The sequence below is a fragment of the Piliocolobus tephrosceles genome, chromosome 21 (genome assembly GCF_002776525.5).
Source record: "Piliocolobus tephrosceles isolate RC106 chromosome 21, ASM277652v3, whole genome shotgun sequence".
Taxonomy (NCBI): Eukaryota; Metazoa; Chordata; class Mammalia; order Primates; family Cercopithecidae; genus Piliocolobus; species Piliocolobus tephrosceles.
In genome coordinates, this window is record NC_045454.1 from 16,301,180 (window position 1) to 16,316,410 (window position 15,231).

The window sequence follows — 15,231 nt, forward strand, 5'->3', positions numbered from 1 at the left end:
CTGCAACCTCCGCCTCCTGGGTTCAAGCAATTCTCCTGCCTCAGCGTCATGAGTAGCTGGGACTACAGCTGTGTTCTACCATACCTGGCTAATTTTTGCCTTTTTTTTTTTTCTTTTAAGTAGAGATGGCATTTCACCATGGTGGTCAGGCTGGTCTTGAACTCCTGACCTCAGGTGATCCACCTGCCTCGGCCTCCCAAAGTGCTGGGATTATAGGTGTGAGCCACCATGCCTGGCTGAGATTTCACTCTTAAATAATCTTTCTGTCCTTAAGCTGGAGCTGGGGAAAGAAAAACTTTCCGGTGCTGTGTGGGTGAGGTGGGCAGCTCTAACCTTTCAGCTCTTGGGGCCTCCGGTTCCCCAGTGGTGGCATCAGCCTTGCTTTCTCTTTTCTCAAGCCCCCATTTTGTCCATTAGGAAATCTTACTGCCTCTACTTTTGAAATACACCCTAAATCCCACTTCTCACCCTTTTCTCGCCCAACACCTTGATCTGTCCAAGTTCATCTCTCACCTGGACTACGACAGGAATCTTGTCTGTGGGGCCCCCTTCCCGAACCCCCGCTAATCTGCACCCCACATGCAGCTGGAACCCTGTGAATACCTAAGGTCCCGTCTCCGCTCTGCTCAGAACCCTCCAGTCGTCCCCATCACACTCAGGATAAAACCCAAAGTCTTAGCATGCATCACAAGGCTCTCCACAACCTGGCTGGCACCTCCTTCCCTTCTCCCCACCTCATTCTGCTCTAGCCATGCTATCCCCACCAGGCACACTCTGTCGGGGCTCCAGCCATGCCGTCCCCACCAGACACTGCCCTCTCAGGGCCTTGGCACTTGCTGTTCCCTCTGGCTGGGAACACTCTTCCTCTAGATGGCCACATGGCCTACTCCCTTCCTTCCTTTTAGCATTTGCTTAAATGTCACCTTCTTAGTGAAGCTTCCTTGATCCCCCTTCTACAGCGGTATCCCCACCCTCACCCTACCCAGCTCTGTTTTTCTCCACAGCAATTACCACCATCCGATCTAACCTATAATTTGCTTATTTACTACATTTGTTGTCTAGGATATCAGCTTCACGGGGGCAGGAATTTTTGTCTGCCATCCATGTTCATGTCCGCCGTGTCCCCAGCTAGCTAGAACAGGGCCTAGCACAGGGGAAGGGGTCAGCATGAGATGAGATGGGGCTGGATCTCCAAGGCCTTTGACTACTAGACTGAGGAGCTGAACTGTGTTCTGAGGACATGGGCAAAGCTATGGAAGGAAAGATGCTTCCAGATGCCAGGTGGAGGGTGGATTAGAGAGGGGCAAGAAAGAAGGCCCTGGGCCCAAAGAGAGCAGGGCAGGGACACGAGGAGGGAAGGCAGGAGGTGACCCTGACAAGGCCCACGATGGTTACCTGGGGACTGGAGGAGCAATGGGCTGCCCTGACATGGGGTCGTGGAGGAGGATAACACAGAAAGGAAATTCAGCAGAGGTCTGATTAGAAGGCCCTTGAATGTTGAAGAGGTTGAACTTTATACTGAGGGCACTGGGGAGCTATGGAAGGATCCTTAGCAGGGGAGTAACATGGATTTGGAAAGATCTCTGGCAGTTGTGTGGGGATAGATGAGAGGGTGGGAGTCTAGAAAGGAGGCTGGGTTGGAAACCCTGGGACAAAAACCCAGAGAGGAAAGGACGGGGCCTGGGGTCTCCGGTGAGTATCAAGGAGGGGTGAATCAGGAGCAGGAGTCTGGTCCCCACCCATCCCTCCTTTCCCCTCTCCCTGCTTTCCTGCAGGCTGGCCCCGGCTCCATTTCCAGGTGTGGTCCCAGGACAGCTTTGGCCGCTGCCAGCTTGCAGGCTATGGATTTTGCCATGTGCCCAGCAGCCCGGGCACACACCAGCTGGCCTGCCCCACATGGCGGCCCCTGGGCAGTTGGCGAGAGCAGCTGGCACGGGCTTTCGTGGGTGGTGGGCCACAGCTGCTGCATGGAGACAGCATATACAGCGGGGCCGACCGCTATCGCCTGCATACAGCTGCTGGTGGCACCGTGCACCTGGAGATCAGCCTGCTGCTCCGCAACTTCGACCACTATGGCGTTGAGTGCTGAGGGACCCTGTCTCCAGTGCCACCACCATCCACACCCTGGACACCCAGTGAGGCACAGTGGTCAGGAGACCGTCAGAGCTGGACCCCAGCTAAGGACTCCTGTCCTTGCTAGGACCTCTGGGTCCCTCTGGGCCCAGTTTCCCTATCTGTAAATTGGGGACAGTCAATGTATGGGGTCGCAGGATGTTGGGTGACAAGAGGCTGCTTAGCCACAGGGGAGGTGCTCAGTAAAGGAGCGCAATTCTTACAGGTGTCTGCCTCCTGACCCTTCCATCCCTCAGGTGTCCTGTTGCCGCCTCCTCCCACTGACACCCTCCCGAGGCCCCTAACTTGACAGACCCTCTTCCCCTACCCTGTGTCCCAGCCCCACACTCTCCTCCCGTTCTGGGTCCCCCTCCTCTGGTCGGCCGCTCTGTGTCTCATCCCGCGGATTAAGCCTTCTCCTCCGGTCCTCTTTCTCCGGTGACCCACACCGCCCGCAAAGCCACAGCGCTTCTGGATCGCTCGCTTTGGTGGCTCTTGGCCGCCAGGAGGCAGCACCCTGTTTGCGGGGCGGAGCCGGGGTGCCCGCCCCCTTCCCCCCAGGGCTGAAGGGACCCCCCTCGGAGCCCGCCCACGCGAGATGAGGACTGTGGCCCAGCCCCCCCATGCCCTCCCCCTGGGGGCCGCCCGCGCTCCCGCCCCGTGCGCTTCCTGGGTGGGGCCGGGGCGGCTTCAAAACCCCCCGCCGACCCAGCCGGTCCCCGCCGCCGCCGCCCTTCGCGCCCTGGGCCATCTCCCTCCCACCTCCCTCCGCGGATCAGCCAGACAGCGAGGGCCCCGGCCGGGGGCAGGGGGGACGCCCCGTCCGGGGCACCCCCCCGGCTCTGAGCCGCCCGCGGGGCCGGCCTCGGCCCGAAGCGGAGGAAGGAGTCGCCGAGGAGCAGCCTGAGGCCCCAGAGTCTGAGACGAGCCGCCGCCGCCCCCGCCACTGCGGGGAGGAGGGGGAGGAGGAGCGGGAGGAGGGACGAGCTGGTCGGGAGAAGAGGAAAAAAACTTTTGAGACTTTTCCGTTGCCGCTGGGAGCCGGAGTCTCGGGGACCTCTTGGCGCGACGCTGCCCTGCGAGGAGGCAGGACTTGGGGACCCCAGACCGCCTCCCTTTGCCGCCGGGGACGCTTGCTCCTTCCCTGCCCCCTACACGGCGTCCCTCAGGCGCCCCCATTCCGGACCAGCCCTCGGGAGTCGCCGACCCGGCCTCCCGCAAATACTTTTCCCCGGACCTCGGGCGCACCTCCTGCACGCCGCCTTCATCCCCGGCCTGTCTCCTGAGCCCCCGCGCATCCTAGACCCTTTCTCCTCCAGGAGACGGATCTCTCTCCGACCTGCCACAGATCCCCAATTCAAGGCCACCCACCTTCTGGTACCAGATCTCGCCCATCTAGGTTATTTCCGTGGGATACTGAGACACCCCCGGTCCAAGCCTCCCCTCCACCACTGCGCCCTTCTCCCTGAGGCCCTCAACTTTCCCTCGAGGCCCTCCTACCTTTTCCCGGGAGAACCCCAGCCCCTGCAGGGGCGGGGCCTCCCCACGAAACTAGCCCTGTTCGCGCTCTCGGCAGTGCCGGGGGGCGCCGCCTCCCCCATGCCGCCCTCCGGGCTGCGGCTCCTGCCGCTGCTGCTACCGCTGCTGTGGCTACTGGTGCTGACGCCTGGCCGGCCGGCCGCGGGACTATCCACCTGCAAGACTATCGACATGGAGCTGGTGAAGCGGAAGCGCATCGAGGCCATCCGCGGCCAGATCCTGTCCAAGCTGCGGCTCGCCAGCCCCCCAAGCCAGGGGGAGGTGCCGCCCGGCCCGCTGCCCGAGGCTGTGCTCGCCCTGTACAACAGCACCCGCGACCGGGTGGCCGGGGAGAGTGCGGAGCCGGAGCCCGAACCGGAGGCCGACTACTACGCCAAGGAGGTCACCCGCGTGCTAATGGTGGAAACCCACAACGGTGAGCTCGGAGGGGCAGGAGAGCCGGGAGGGGGGCCCCCAGGGGGCGCCGGAGTGCCGGGGCCACGGGTAGGAAGTGACTGGCAGAGGAAACGGGCTGGAGGAAGAGGACCCCCCAGGGCAAAGGGAACGTGGGATGGTGGGAGGGGGGTGTCCGAAAGAGGATGGCACTGAGTCCCCTACCCCCCAGGTATCTGGTCTTGGAGAGGAGGAGATAGCCAAGTGGACTACTTCTAGAGGGCGACAGAAACATTCGGGGTCATGGGGGTAGCCCCCTAGAGGGATAGAAGCAATGGGGGAGGGTAGAAGGCTCCCTCCTCCAGGACGCGTTGAATTGAGGAGGGGGTCGTGGGGTAGGAGAGTGGGGGAGAGGGGAGCCCGGTGTGGGAGAAGCGAAGACCTCAGCATTTGGGAAAGGAGAGGCACTGGGGCAAGTTGACCCAGAGCTTGGGGGTCCTGAGGTGGAAAGATTCAAGGACAGAAAAGCTAGATGAAGGCAACCCTAGGGGGTGCGAGGAAAGTGAGAGCGGACCCACTTCCAGAGGCTGCGAGGAACATGCGGGATGCGAGGGTGAGGGAGAATCGTAGAAGGAGAAACAGAAGTGGGTGTGATGAATGTGGGGAGAAAGGGACGGGAGGTTATTGGAAGGAGGAGGCAAGCGGGAGAGGAGCGGAGACCCAGGAGTGCGCCCGGGATGCAGAGGTGTCCTCGGTGTTTCACACAGGGATGTGAGGGACAGAGTGGGGAGCCCAGAGGAGGATTGAGCTTCTAGAAGACCTAGAATCCTGGGTCATGGGAAGAGCTTTATCGAGAGGGGAGACAAGCGTGGGAAAGGTGGTGTGAGCCGGGCGGAGGAGAGATACCCAGCGCCATCCATGCCGCGAGCATTGAGCGCCCCCCCACCCCACGCCACTCGCCGCAGGATGCAGGGGAATGGGCTGAGCGGAGTCCAGCCGCAGGGGAAGTGCTGGGTGGGGAGTGACTCTACAAGACCGAGGTGACAAGCTGGGAGGAGTGAGAAAGCCCCACGTGGGTGCCACGCGCGGGGGGAGGAGCCTGCGCTTCCACCAAGGGGCAGGAGGACCCCGCTGCGCTAAACGCTGGCAGTCTGGACCCCAAAGCCCCAGTTCCTCTCGAGGTGGCTGGGGAAACCCCAGCGTCCGGCCGCCTCACTCTCCTCCCTTCCCGTTCCTTCCCATGCCCCCGGCGGGGGCGGGGATCGCGCGCGGAGCCCGGGGCGAGACGGGGCAGGTCTGGTCCCCGCCCTCCTGGCTGCGAAGCCTCCCGCCCTCCTCACCCCAGCTACCAGCTAGGGGCGGGGCTCCCACTGAGCCGGCCCGTCCATCCATGCGAGGACCCAGGCGACCCGCGTGGTTCAGAGCCTTGGGGAAGATCCCCTTAGGTTTCACTGACTTTTGGGCGGTGTGGGCTTGCTCCAGCCCAATGACGCGCACACTGCACCCAAGTCTCAGCCTTGCCTTATCTTCCGTGCTTCACCTTCGTTGTAGAGGCTCCTTTAACACTGACACCTACAATCCTCTTCTCCCCAACAAATGCACATGTGTCTCTTCTCGCACGTGTGTCCCCATCTGCCTCTTTCTTTTCGCCTCCGTTAGTCTCTCTGTCCACGCATGGGTCTTCTGGTTTTTGTCTCTCTGACTATTTTCTCTCCCTTTCTATTTTTCTCCTCCACGGTCCTCGCCTCGGCTCTGTCTCTAGCATCTGACCGCCTCTCCCTCTCTGCAGCACCCTCCAACCCTTCCTTTCCCTCCTCTTTCTCTTCCTCCCTATCTGTCTTCCCCAGCCAAGGCTCTGCCTTTCCTTTGGGGTTTGCTGAGTAACCTCTGGGCCAAGAATAGGGGTTTTTGGGGCTGGGTGGGGAGGGAGACTGGGGAAGAGGAGGAGGATCCAAGGGGGCCCTAAGCGGTTTCCTCTGCCTTTCTCACCAGTCTCTTTTCACACCCCCACTATAGGAGGCTGGAAGCAGTTGTCCCAATTGGTCCAGGAGTTCATGGCCTATTCCCTCATCCCCAACCCCAAACTTTTCCTAAACTAGAAAATAACTTGGCTGTGTGCGGTGGCTCACGCCTGTAATCCTAGCACTTTGAGAGGCCAAGGCGGGTGGATTACCTGGGTCAGGAGTTCGAGACCAGCCTGGCCAACATGGCGAAACACCGTCTCTACTAAAAATACAAAAATTAGCTGGGTGGGGTGGCGGGCGGCGCCTGTAATCCCAGCTACTTGGGAGTCTGAGACAGGAGAATCACTTGAACCTGGGAAGCGGAGGTTGCCGTGAGCAGAGATATTGTGCCACTGCACTCCAGCCTGGGCGACAGAGACGCCGTCTCAAAAAAGAAAAGAAGAGAAAACACCTTAATTCCTTTTGTCCCCACTACAGCCATTCCTACCCAGAATGAACTTCACTTTCCCTAACCAGCTGGGGAAGGGAGTTAAGAGTGGAAAACTAATAATAAAAAGAAGTAGAAAAATCATTTAGGGGATAAGAGCACAGTCTCTAGCTGGGTGGGTGTGGTGGCTCATGCCTGTGATCTCAACATATTGGGAGGCTGAGGTGGGAGGATCCCTTGAGCCCGGGAGTTCCAGCCTGCAGTGAGCCATGGTTGTGCTACTGCACTTCACTCTGGAGGACACAGTGAGACCCTGTCTCTTGGGGGAAAAAAAAGAAAAAGCACAGTCTCTGGAACTAGATAGCTTGAGTTTGAATCCCAGTCTGCAGCTATGTGACCTTGGGGCAAATTACTTAATCTTGGTGCCTCAGTTTCTCCATCTATTAAATGGGTATAATAATAGTATAAGGTTGGGAGGTTAAATGTCTTCATCTTTGTATAGTGCTTTAAATAGCATCTGGTAAATAGCGCTGTTTGTGGGTTTTTTTTTTTTTAATTGTTGTTGCTTTTTTTGAGACAGAGTCTTACTCTGGCACCCAGGCTGGAGTACGGTGACTCAGTCTCGGCACACTATAACCTCTGCCTCTCAGGTTCAAGTGATTCTCCTGCCTCAACCTCCCAAGTAGCTGGGATTACAGGTGCCCACCACCACGCCTGGCTAATTTTTGTATTTTTAGTAGAAATAGGGCTTCATCATATTGGCCAGGCTGGTCTCGGACTCCCGACCTCAGGTAATCCAACCACCTCGGCTTCCTAAAGTGCTGGGATTACAGGTATGAGCCTCCGTGCCCAGCCAGTGCTCTTAAATGTATACATGATTGAGTGACCAGTGTATACATGATTGAGTGACCAGTTGTATAGTATACAGAATTGGTGCCACATGGCTTGACCTGGGTCATCTAATTTCCCACTATAATCCTGGAATGGATTCTAGAGTCGCTCTGTCTTGCCTTACAGATGAGCACCTGGCTCAGGGAGAGGAATTCATTTGCCCAAGATTACACAGTGCTTCAATTAGGAGAGTCTGGGTGGGAGTGCAGGGAGCTTAATGTTATTGCTGGTTTTCAAAGAATAACAGGAAACTGACATTCAGAAAGAGGGTGTTAACTGCCCACGGTCAGACAGCGGAGAGGGAGCAGAGGCACTGTCTGAGTCCAAAGCCTGTGCCCTTGATCCTTACTCTGCATTTTAGGGGCTCTTTGCATTTGGGGCAAGGAAGGCCAGAGCAAACAGAGTGGTTCCCCTTAGTGCCGGCCTTAGTCGATTTGACAGATGATGCTACATGAGAGAGGAGTGGTTAGGACCCATTTTACAGAGGAGGAAACAAACCCCCAGGGGGAGAAACCACTTCCTCAAGGTCACACAGCTAAAAAGTATCAGTCAGGGCTGGGCGCGGTGGCTGTAATCCCAGCACTTCGGGAGGCCGAAGTGGATCACCAGGTCAGGAGATCGAGACCATCTTGGCCAACATGGTGAAATCCTATCTCTACTAAAAATACAAAAATTAGCTGGGCGTGGTGGCATGTGCCTTTAGTCCCAGCTGCTTGGGAGGCTGAGGCAGGAGAATTGCTTGAACCGGAGAGGCAGAGGTTGCAATGAGCAGAGATCGCGCCACTGCACTCCAAGCCTGGGTGACAGAGCGAGACTCCATCTCAAAAAATACAATAAAATAAAGAATAAATAAATAAATAAAAGGTATCAGAGACTGACTCCACCCCAGAGTTGTCAGCTCCAAAACTCCTAGACTTGGGAGCACCAGCTCCCCTCACCTCTGCCAAACCCCTGATCGCCTTCCTTCATTTCTCCCTGCTAGAAATCTATGACAAGTTCAAGCAGAGCACACACAGCATATATATGTTCTTCAACACATCAGAGCTCCGAGAAGCAGTACCTGAACCTGTGTTGCTCTCCCGGGCAGAGCTGCGTCTGCTGAGGCTCAAGTTAAAAGTGGAGCAGCATGTGGAGCTGTACCAGGTGAGGACATGAGCCAGAAGGAAGGTCAGGGCATGGGCTGGAGAGGGTGAGCTGTGACCAGCGGGGCGGCTGTGGGTGGGCTGGCTACAAGGTCCACCTAGATGGTCCCTGAAGGATAGAGGAATACAAACCATACAGTCCTAGGACTCTTTTTTTTTTTTTTTTTCTTTTTTGAGACAGAGTCTCACTCTGTTGCCAAGCTGGAGTGCAGTGGTACGACCTCAGCTCACTGCAATCTCCGCCTCCTGAGTTCAAGTGATTCTCCTGCCTCAGCCTCCCAAGCAGCTGGGATTACAGGCATGCACCACCACACCCAGCTAATTTTTGTATTTTTAGTAGAGATGGGGTTTTACCATGTTGGCCAGGATGGTCTCGAACTCCTGACCTCGTGATCCACCCACCTTGGTCTCCCAAAGTGCTCAGATTACAGGCATGAGCCACTGCGCCTTGCCTCTTTTTTTTTTTTTGAGATGGAGTCTTGCTCTGTTGCCCAGGCTGGAGTACAATGACTTGATCTCGGCTCACTGCAGCCTCTGCCTCCTGGCTTCAAGTGATTCTCCTGCCTCAGCCACCTGAGTAGCTGGGATTACAGGCATGTACCAACACACTGGGCTAATTTTTGTATTGTTAGTAGAGACGAAGTTTTATCATGTTGGCCAGGCTTGTCTCGAACCCCTGCCCTCAAGTGATTCTCCTACCTGAGGCTCCCAGAGTGCTGGGATTACAGGCACGGGTGAGCCTCCGCACCCGGAATCTAGAGCGCTTTTAAACGTTCAGACTCTTTGCATCCTAGGACGTTAAAAACTTAGAAGGCTGGAATCTTAGGAGTTGGACTCTTTAAGCACACAGGATTCTTGAAAGTTGGGATCTCTGAAAAGGTTGGGGACTGTAGAATCATTCTGTCCAATGGGACAGCCACTAGTCACATTTAACTTGATTAAAATTTAAATTATTTAAAATTAAATTAAAAATTTAGGGCCAGGCATAGTGGCTCACATCCCTACTCCCAGCACTTTGGGGAGCTGAGGCAGGCAGATTGCTTGAGCCCAGGAGTCCGAGACCAGTCTAGGAAACATTTTGAAACTTGGGCTCTACAAAAAATACTAAAATTAGCCTGTTAACGGTGATGCGTGCCTCTAGTCCCAGCTACTCAGTAGTCTGAGGTGGGAGGATTGAATGAGCCCAGGAGGTCGAGGCTGTAGTGAACTGTGATTGCACCACTGCACTCCAGCCTGGGTGATGGATGAGACCCTGTCTCAAAAAATATATATATAGGCCAGGTGTGGTGGCTCATGCCTGTAATCCCAGCACTTTGGGAGGCCAAGGTGGGTGGATCACTTGAGGTCAAGAGTTCAAGACCAGCCTGGCCAACATGGCGAAACTCCATCTGTACTAAAAATACAAAAATTAGCCAGGTGTGGTGGCGGGCCCCTGTAATCCCAGCTACTCAGGAGGCTGAGGCGGGAGAATCGCTTGACCCTGGGAGGTGGAGACTGCAGTGAGTGGAGATCATACCATGCATTCCAGCCGGGGCAAAAGAGCAAGACTCTGTCTCAAAAAATAAAAATGAAAAACAAATCCTCATTCTCACTGGTTGTATTTCTAGTGCTCTATAGTCACATGTGGTTAGCAGCCACTATTTTGGATGTTGCAGATAAAAAACATTTCCAGAAAGTTCTTTAGGACAGCACTGCTGTAGAAGATAGGGAGCTTCCAAGAGGACTGGGGCATCTGGAAGGGCTGGAGGCTCTAGCAGTTTCTATGAGCTACAGTCCACATCAGAGGGAATGTTACACTCATTGGATGGTAGATTTCAGACTTTCATAGTGAGAGAACTTTGTCCTATGTTAGCTTGGCCTCTTGGAGTTTGGGGAATTCAGCTTTATTCTGCAGGCCCTGGAGTGGTCTATCCAGCCCCAGAAAATTCTTCTTCTTTTTTTTTTTGTGATGGAGTTTTGCTGCTGTTGCCCAGGCTGGAGTGCAATGGCACGATCTCAGCTCACTGCAACCTCTGCCTCCCGGGTTCAAGCAATTCTCCTGCCTCAGCCTCCCGAGTAGCTGGGATTACAGGCATGCGCCACCACGCCCAGCTAATTCTGTATTTTTAGTAGAGATGGGGTTTCTCCATATTGGTCAGGGTGGTCTTGAACTTCTGACCTCGGGTGATCTGCCCGCCTCGGCCTCCCAAAGTGCTGGGATTACAGGCGTGAGCCACTGTACCCGGCCCAGAAAATTATACTATACAGATGTTGGGTGCCTCCAGCATCTAGGTGCAGCTTGGCAGGCTCTTGGGTGTATAGAACATTAGTCTTCTAAAGCTTCTCAGGCTCATTAAATGTGGAAATCTTGGGATATTATCAAACATTTGAATCACAAAATGACTTCTGAGTTACTGACTTAGAATTCAGGGTGTCAAATTTGCAGAACTGCATGCTCAGCAAACCCCAGAATGTTTGCAGCAGAATTTTATTGTATTTGTTATTTATGTATTCATTATTATTATTTTGAAACAAAGTCTCATCTTGCCACCCAGGCTGAAGTGCAGTGGTGGGATCTTGGCTCACTGCAATCTCTGTCTTCCGGGCTCAAGCAATTCTCCTGCCTCAGCCTCCCAAATAGTGGGGACTACAGGCGCACGCCACCATGCCTGGCTAATTTTTGTATTTTTAGTAGAGATGGGGTTTCACCATGTTGGCCAGGCTGGTCTTGAACTCCTGACCTCAAGTGATCCACCTGCCTTGGGCTCCCAAAGTGCTGGGATTACAGGCGTGAGCCACTGTGCCCAGCCCAGAATGTTAGCAGCGGAATTTTAGCATTGTGGGCTGTCCACGCTGAGTGGGGCTTAGCATTTCACCAATGAGGAAACAGGCCGGAGAAGGCAGGAGAACGCCGGAGAACGCCTTCGACTGAGCTGTGTGAAGGTGCCTTAACCGCAGCCTGGGCTTTTTCTCCACCCTTCCTCTCATGGGTGCTGTGGGGGAGGATGGGTGCCCCAGGACCACACAGCGTGGCTGTCTGAGAAGGTAGTGCGTGGGAACTTTCTGGAAGCAGATGGGGTGAAGGGTTGAGTTAGTATCTGAGGGGGCGTGGCAGCATATACCCACTCTCTCTCTCCCAACTTCATCATCCTCTAGAAATACAGCAACAATTCCTGGCGATACCTCAGCAACCGGCTGCTGGCGCCCAGTGACTCGCCGGAGTGGTTGTCTTTTGATGTCACCGGAGTTGTGCGGCAGTGGTTGAGCCGCGGAGGTGAGGATCACTTGTGTGTCCCACCCCTGTTTCTCAATGGGGTGCACCCCATTGTTTGTCTTGGGGTCACTTTGCCTAGGATCCCTCTCCGCCGCATACTGGTGTGAAAGTACTGAGACCTGGCTCCCCTCTGTGGCATGGAAACCCGAGTGATTGGCTAATCTGTTTCCTGAGCACCTCTCTGCCCTGCCCTGTGATGGGTGAGGCTAAGGACAGAGCGATGACCAAAACAGCCCCATCCTTGCCCTCATAGAGCTCATATAGTTCATTGGGTGGGTAGCTGGGGAGCAGACCTGTAAGGCAGTGATGACCCAGAGTGGGTGGGACCGGGATGGGGAGCCCAAAGGAGGTACCTGACCCAGCCCAGAATCAGGGAGGGCTTCCTGGAGGAGGGGCACCATACCTGATGTTGAAGGGATGAGTGGAATGATCAGGAAAAGGAGAGGTGTAAGAGTATTCTGGGGCTGGGCACGGTGGCTTACACCTATAATCCCAGCACTTTGGAAGACCAAGGAGGATGGATCGCTGGAGCTTAGGAGTTTGAGAGCAGCCTGGGTAACATGGCAAAATCCAGTGTCTACAAAAAAATACAAAAATTAGCCATGCATGCTGGTGCGCGCCTGTAGTCCCAGCTGCTTGGGAGACTGAGGTGGGAGAATCACCTGCGCCTGGGAGGTCGAGGCTGCAGTGAGCCATAATCACAGTACTGCAATCCAGCCTACATGAAAGAGTGAGATCCCATCTCAAATAAAAGAAAGAAAAAGTGTTCCAGGCAAGGGGAACAGTCTGTGCAAAGGCCCAGAGGCCAGAGAGCCTAACTCATTTGATCTGTCCCGGATATGACTGTCTCTGTCCAGTTCCTGGCAGGGGCCATGGTGCCCATCTCTCTCTCCCTCACCTCCCTCTCATATATGCTTTTATTCAGTCATTGCCCACAGGTTCCTGCTGTGTGTCTGGCCCTGTGCTGGGTGGGGTGGGGGACATAGTGATAACCAAGACAGCCCTCAGTTCTGCCCTTATGGGGCCCACAGTCACTTCTGGACATCGAACAGATCTTGCCCCACCAGGCAGGAATGACCTAGAATGATTGAGGATGGGACGGGGAGGCACGAGCAGAGAGGACAAGGCTGGGACAGAGAGGCATGCAGGATGGGGGATGCCCTAAGTGCTGTTGGGAGCCCAGAAGGCACCCAGACCCATCTGGGGAGCCTAGGAGGGCTTGCTGGGTGAGGGTGATTGTGTGGAGACTCACAGGATAAATAGTAGTTTGGCCACATGAAAAAATAGGGATTAGGGGGCGTGGTGACTCACACCTGTAATCCCAGCACTTTGGGAGGCCAAGGAGGGTGGATCACAAGGTCAGGATATCGAAATCATCCTGGCTGACAAGGTGAAGCTCTGTCTCTACTAAAAGTCCAAAAAAAGAAAAAATTAGCCGGGCATGGTGGTAGGTGCCTATAGTCCCAGCTACTTGGGAGGCTGAGGCAGAATGGTGTGAACCCGGGAGGCGGAGCTTGCAGTAAGCCAAGATCGTACTACCGCACTCCAGCCTGGGCGACAGAGCAAGACTCCGTCTCAAAAAAAAAAAAAAAAAAAAAAAGAAAGAAAAAATAAGGATTAGTGGGCCAAGCACGGTGGCTCATGCCAGTAATCCCAGCAGTTTGAGAGGCCAAGGTGAGTGGATCACCTGAGGTTGGGAGTTCAAGACCAACCTGACCAACATGGAGAAACCCCATCTCTACTAAAAATACAACATTAACTGGGCGTGATGGCGCATGCCTGTAATCCCAGCTACCCGGGAGGCTGAGGCAGGAGAACTGCGTGAACCCAGGAGGCGGAGATTGCAGTGAGCCAAGATTGCGCCATTGTGCTCCAGCCTAGGCAACAGGAGTAAAACTCCGTCTCGAAAAAAAAAGAAACGAGAAACAAAAAATAGGGATTAGGGAGCAGGTGGGCACCGAGAGGAGTGTCCTGGGCTGTTCGACAAAGGCCTAGAAGGATTTCATCTGTCTTGGTCAATGCTGAGTCCCAAGCACACAGCACAGGCTTCGGCACATCGTAGGAGCTTAGAAAATATCATTCACTCATTCATTCAAGAGATTGATGCTGGCCGGGTGCAGTGGCTCATGTCCGTAATCCTGGCACTTTGGGAGGCCAAGGCGGGAGGATTGCTTGAGCCCAGCCTGAGCAACATAGCGAGACCTCTGTCTCTACAGAAAATTTAAAAAGTAGCTGTGTAGGCTGGGTGCAGTGGCTCATGCCTGTAATCCCAGCACTTTGGGAGGCTGAGGCCAGTGGATCACCTGAGGTCAGGAGTTCAAGGCCAGCCTGGCCAACATGGTGAAACCCCATCTCTACTAAAAATACAAAAAATTAGCTGGGTGTGGTGGTGCACGCTTGTTATTCCAGCTACTTGGGAGGCTGAGGCAGGAGAATCGCTTAAACCTGGGAGGTGAAGGTTGCAGTGAGCTGGTATCACGCCACTGCACTCCAGCCTGGGCAACACAGCCAGACTCCATCTCAAAAAATAATTAGCCATGCATGGTAACATGCACCTGTGGTCCCAGCTACTCGGGAGGCTGAGATGGGAGGATTGCTTTGGCCTGGGAGGTTGAGGCTGCAAGACCTTGTCTCAAAAAAAAAAAAAAAGAAGATCTGCAGCAAGAGGGCAGAGTGGGGTGGGTGGGGGAGGCAGGAAGGAACCCCTGGACTTTGCTCCTTCCTTCCTCTTCCTCCAGGGGCTGGGTGAGCTGCACTCTCAGACTGGCTTCCTTCTCCCCACTCCTACAGGGGAAATTGAGGGCTTTCGCCTTAGCGCCCACTGCTCCTGTGACAGCAAAGATAACACACTGCAAGTGGACATCAACGGTGAGGCTTGCTTCCCTGGCCATGCCCAGCTGTGATGTGTGTGCGTGCGTGTGTCTCCATCTGCCCCATGCCCCACTTATCCCACTGAGAGTGTGTGTGTATGTCCTCTATCCCCTGACTCCCACACCAAAGCAGGGTTCACTACCGGCCGCCGAGGTGACCTGGCCACCATTCATGGCATGAACCGGCCTTTCCTGCTTCTCATGGCCACCCCGCTGGAGAGGGCCCAACATCTGCAAAGCTCCCGGCACCGCCGAGCCCTGGACACCAACTACTGCTTCAGGTGAGCCTTGTATCCTTGGATGGAGACCTTCCAGGCTGGGGGCATGACTGCCATCTGCTGACCAGGTGCTCCAGGTTGGACACCTGGCTGGTGCCGTGCTTGGGCTGGGCATCTGTCTCCTTTAGCTTGGAGGGCTCAGGGGATGAGGTCTGGGTGTAAGAACTGAGAGTCTTGTGCCGGGTGCGGTGGCTCATGCCTGTAATCCCAGCACTTTGGGAGGCCGAGGCAGGTGGATCACCTGAGGTCGGGAGCTCGAGACCAGCCTGACCAACATGGTGAAACCCCTGTCTCTACTAAAAATCCAAAAATTAGCCAGGTGTGGAGGTGGGCGCCTATAATCCCAGCTACAAAAAACAAAAAAAAAACTCCCCCCCCCCCCC

At 55.2% G+C, this 15,231-nt stretch overlaps 2 protein-coding genes across 3 annotated transcripts in view; both read left to right on the forward strand.

Moving 5' to 3' along the window:
- B9D2 (B9 domain containing 2) overlaps positions 1-2,339 on the forward strand; it is a 10,053-nt gene extending 7,714 nt beyond the window's left edge. The window contains exon 4 of the mRNA XM_023229523.2: positions 1,776-2,339. Coding sequence (XP_023085291.1) covers positions 1,776-2,089 — 314 coding nt within the window. The 3' untranslated portion in view covers positions 2,090-2,339. The remainder of the gene's footprint in view (positions 1-1,775) is intronic.
- Positions 2,340-3,143: 804 nt separating this feature from the next.
- TGFB1 (transforming growth factor beta 1) overlaps positions 3,144-15,231 on the forward strand; it is a 23,770-nt gene continuing 11,682 nt past the window's right edge. Inside the window, exons 1-5 of one of the 2 annotated variants that reach the window (XM_023229522.2) lie at positions 3,144-4,066; positions 8,288-8,448; positions 11,583-11,700; positions 14,491-14,568; positions 14,704-14,851. In XM_023229522.2, the coding sequence (XP_023085290.1) occupies positions 3,712-4,066; positions 8,288-8,448; positions 11,583-11,700; positions 14,491-14,568; positions 14,704-14,851 (860 nt within the window). In that variant the 5' untranslated portion in view covers positions 3,144-3,711. Of the gene's footprint in view, positions 4,067-8,287; positions 8,449-11,582; positions 11,701-14,490; positions 14,569-14,700; positions 14,852-15,231 lie in introns of both variants that reach the window. The other variant, XM_023229521.2, reaches the window with a different exon arrangement.